At 41.2% G+C, this 2,500-nt stretch overlaps 1 protein-coding gene across 1 annotated transcript in view; it reads right to left on the minus strand.

Annotated features, from left to right (window-relative positions):
* The window catches only part of LOC137974945 (3-mercaptopyruvate sulfurtransferase-like), a 2,293-nt gene extending 68 nt beyond the window's left edge, over positions 1–2,225 (minus strand). Inside the window, exons 1-2 of the mRNA XM_068821963.1 lie at positions 1,642–2,225; positions 1–665 (exon numbers count right to left, since the gene is read on the minus strand). The exon at positions 1–665 is cut by the window's left edge and continues 68 nt beyond it. Of these exons, the coding sequence (XP_068678064.1) occupies positions 235–665; positions 1,642–2,086 (876 nt within the window). The 5' untranslated portion in view covers positions 2,087–2,225 and the 3' untranslated portion in view covers positions 1–234. The remainder of the gene's footprint in view (positions 666–1,641) is intronic.
* Between the last annotated feature and the right edge of the window lie 275 nt (positions 2,226–2,500).

Consider the following 2,500-nt stretch of genomic DNA (forward strand, 5'->3'; position numbering starts at 1 on the left):
AATTAAATGCCCATTATAATATAATAAATAATTACAGAATTTGCTAGTGTAGATATAATATCAGAGTAGAGTGACAACTAATATTGTTTAAAGCAAAGGATGTGCTAGTTGAAACTCCTTTGTTATATTATAATACCTTGAATGATGGAATTTGTTCTTCTGGTTTGATCAAATTACATCCAAGTATGTACCTAAATCCTTAAGGGGTTCAACCATTTTCTATTCTATATTATATTATTTTTTTTCAATCATATCCGAAGATGCACGCTGACCCCACTCCACCCAAGAGCCATCATACACCCTAGTGTCTGACTTTCCACAAAGATATGATGCCAATGCGAGAACACAGGCAGTAATTCCAGACCCACAGGTTGTAATAAGTGGCTTCCTAAGATCAATTCCTGCATCTTCAAACACTTTCTTTAACTCCTCTGGAGTTTTCATAACCTTAGTTTCTGGGTCCAAACACTGAGAGTAAGGCACACTTTTGGAGCGTGGAATGCGACCAGATGGGAAGTTTGGACGTGGTTCTGGATCAGTGGCATAAAATCTACCAGCAGATCGAGCATCAGCAACATGACAACATTCTTGAGATATATTGGCCTTAACAAAGTCAAAGTCACAGAACATTCTTGTATTCAAAGAAGCTTCAAATGGGCATCCATCTAATAAAGAAAGATCAGAAATTCATAATTTTATTTAGAGTTTTCCAAGCCAAAGACCTAACAGTAAGAATAAGTGCAGACTTGAATGGTCTTTGCTTTTTCAGGCAGATTGCAACTGTGAAGATTTCACATGGTATTTCTCCAACAATTTTCTACAGCTAAGCATACAAATACCGTTGTTGCTTTGATATAGTCAAAGCAACAACTTTTTATATGACTTTAGACACAGTCGTGTTGGGAGACCCAGTGGAATAGAAAAAATTTGCTGTTGACAAGCTACAGTCCACTATCCCAGTGGGGCTCAGTTTGTTATCTTCGCATAAAGTGCATCTTTTGGAAGGTGTTTTCTTGCGATCGAGTAAACAAACTACCACCTGAGGTTGCTTGCAGTACTGCTGTTGCATTGATGGTGGGTTGAAATGAAACTTCAATCTTTGTCAATTGATTCTGATGTGGAATTGTGACCGTGGAAACCTTTTATCTCGCAATATTTGACTCAGTTTGGTGGGCTCCCTAGAATCAAGTGTGCAGCCTTGGGAACTTATAATACGGTGGGCAACCGAGAAATTGAAAAATGGCTCACATTGTGTTGGTCTGGAAAATAACCACACAGGAAGGATGCTACCCACAATGGAATAAAGCAAGGCTTTCTAACAGAGAAGATATCTTTGATGCCACCTATCATCATTTACGTATCAACCAGAGCCTCACTGGCTGTTGAAACAAAGAGTCTTTTGTTCCTGTGGTTGGCAAATTTGAATAACAAAAGCAATGTTTGTAGATATCTTCCCTACATTATTATCTTCTTAAGCCTTTTATCGGGATTCCCATACAATTCGTTATATTCTTGTTGGCTTCCCTCACACTGAGCTTGGGGCGCCTGTGGGTACCTCCCATATTCCATTCCATTCCTCATCTCCATACCCACATTTTTTTCACAACTTTTTTTTCAGAATAACAACATTGAGGCATTTACCTTTAACCTCCGTTTTCTTTTCTGGGCCTGATTCGATTGGATAACCCTCGGCTAACCATTTCGGGAATCCTCCGTCCAAAATTGACACCTGTTCGTGACCAAATGCGCGTAACATCCACCACACCCGAGGGGCCGAAAAGAGTCCAGACTTTGCATTATTATCGTAGACAACGACGTAACTACCATTGTGAATTCCAAGGCTTCTCATGTAGTCCGAAAAATCCTTAGTGTTTGGTAACATGTGTTCGTACGGAGAAGTCTTATCATTGCAGTTGTACAAGTCGAAAAAGCTGGCTCCAGGAATCCGATGAGCTGTAAATTCGCGCCTTGCGTCGCGATTTTCCGTCGGGAGATGCCAAGACACATCCAAGATCCGGAGGTGCTTGATCTTTTGAAGCATCATTTGGCGAAGCTTTTGGGCTTGAATAAGGGCTGTGGAATGCATTTTCGGGCGAAGGAACTATCACCTGCGTCAAATTATGTAACACGCAGACAACCAGGAACTACGCATATTCACACATGGTGTAAATGAAGTGCAAATCGGAAGGGGATACGGGATATAACCTGCAATCAGGAGCCATTTCTTTAGAGAACGCGCGCCGTCTCTAAAGAAAAGTAAGCCTGATCGCAGGTTATACAGAATACAAAGTAGGTATCCTGTAATATTCTACGTGCTAGAAAAATGGAAAGTGGCCCGTAGACGTCACCCTATCCTCTTTGGGTCCACTGTGAATGAGGTTGGATCAACCTCATTCCCAGGGCTTTTCACCGCGACTCTCGGCGGTGAAAAGGCCTAGGAACGAGGTAATGGACCAACATACCAACACGATCTCTTCCTCAAATGAAAGATTATCCTTCA

The sequence above is a fragment of the Montipora foliosa genome, chromosome 11 (genome assembly GCF_036669935.1).
Source record: "Montipora foliosa isolate CH-2021 chromosome 11, ASM3666993v2, whole genome shotgun sequence".
NCBI classification, from domain to species: domain Eukaryota; kingdom Metazoa; phylum Cnidaria; class Anthozoa; order Scleractinia; family Acroporidae; genus Montipora; species Montipora foliosa.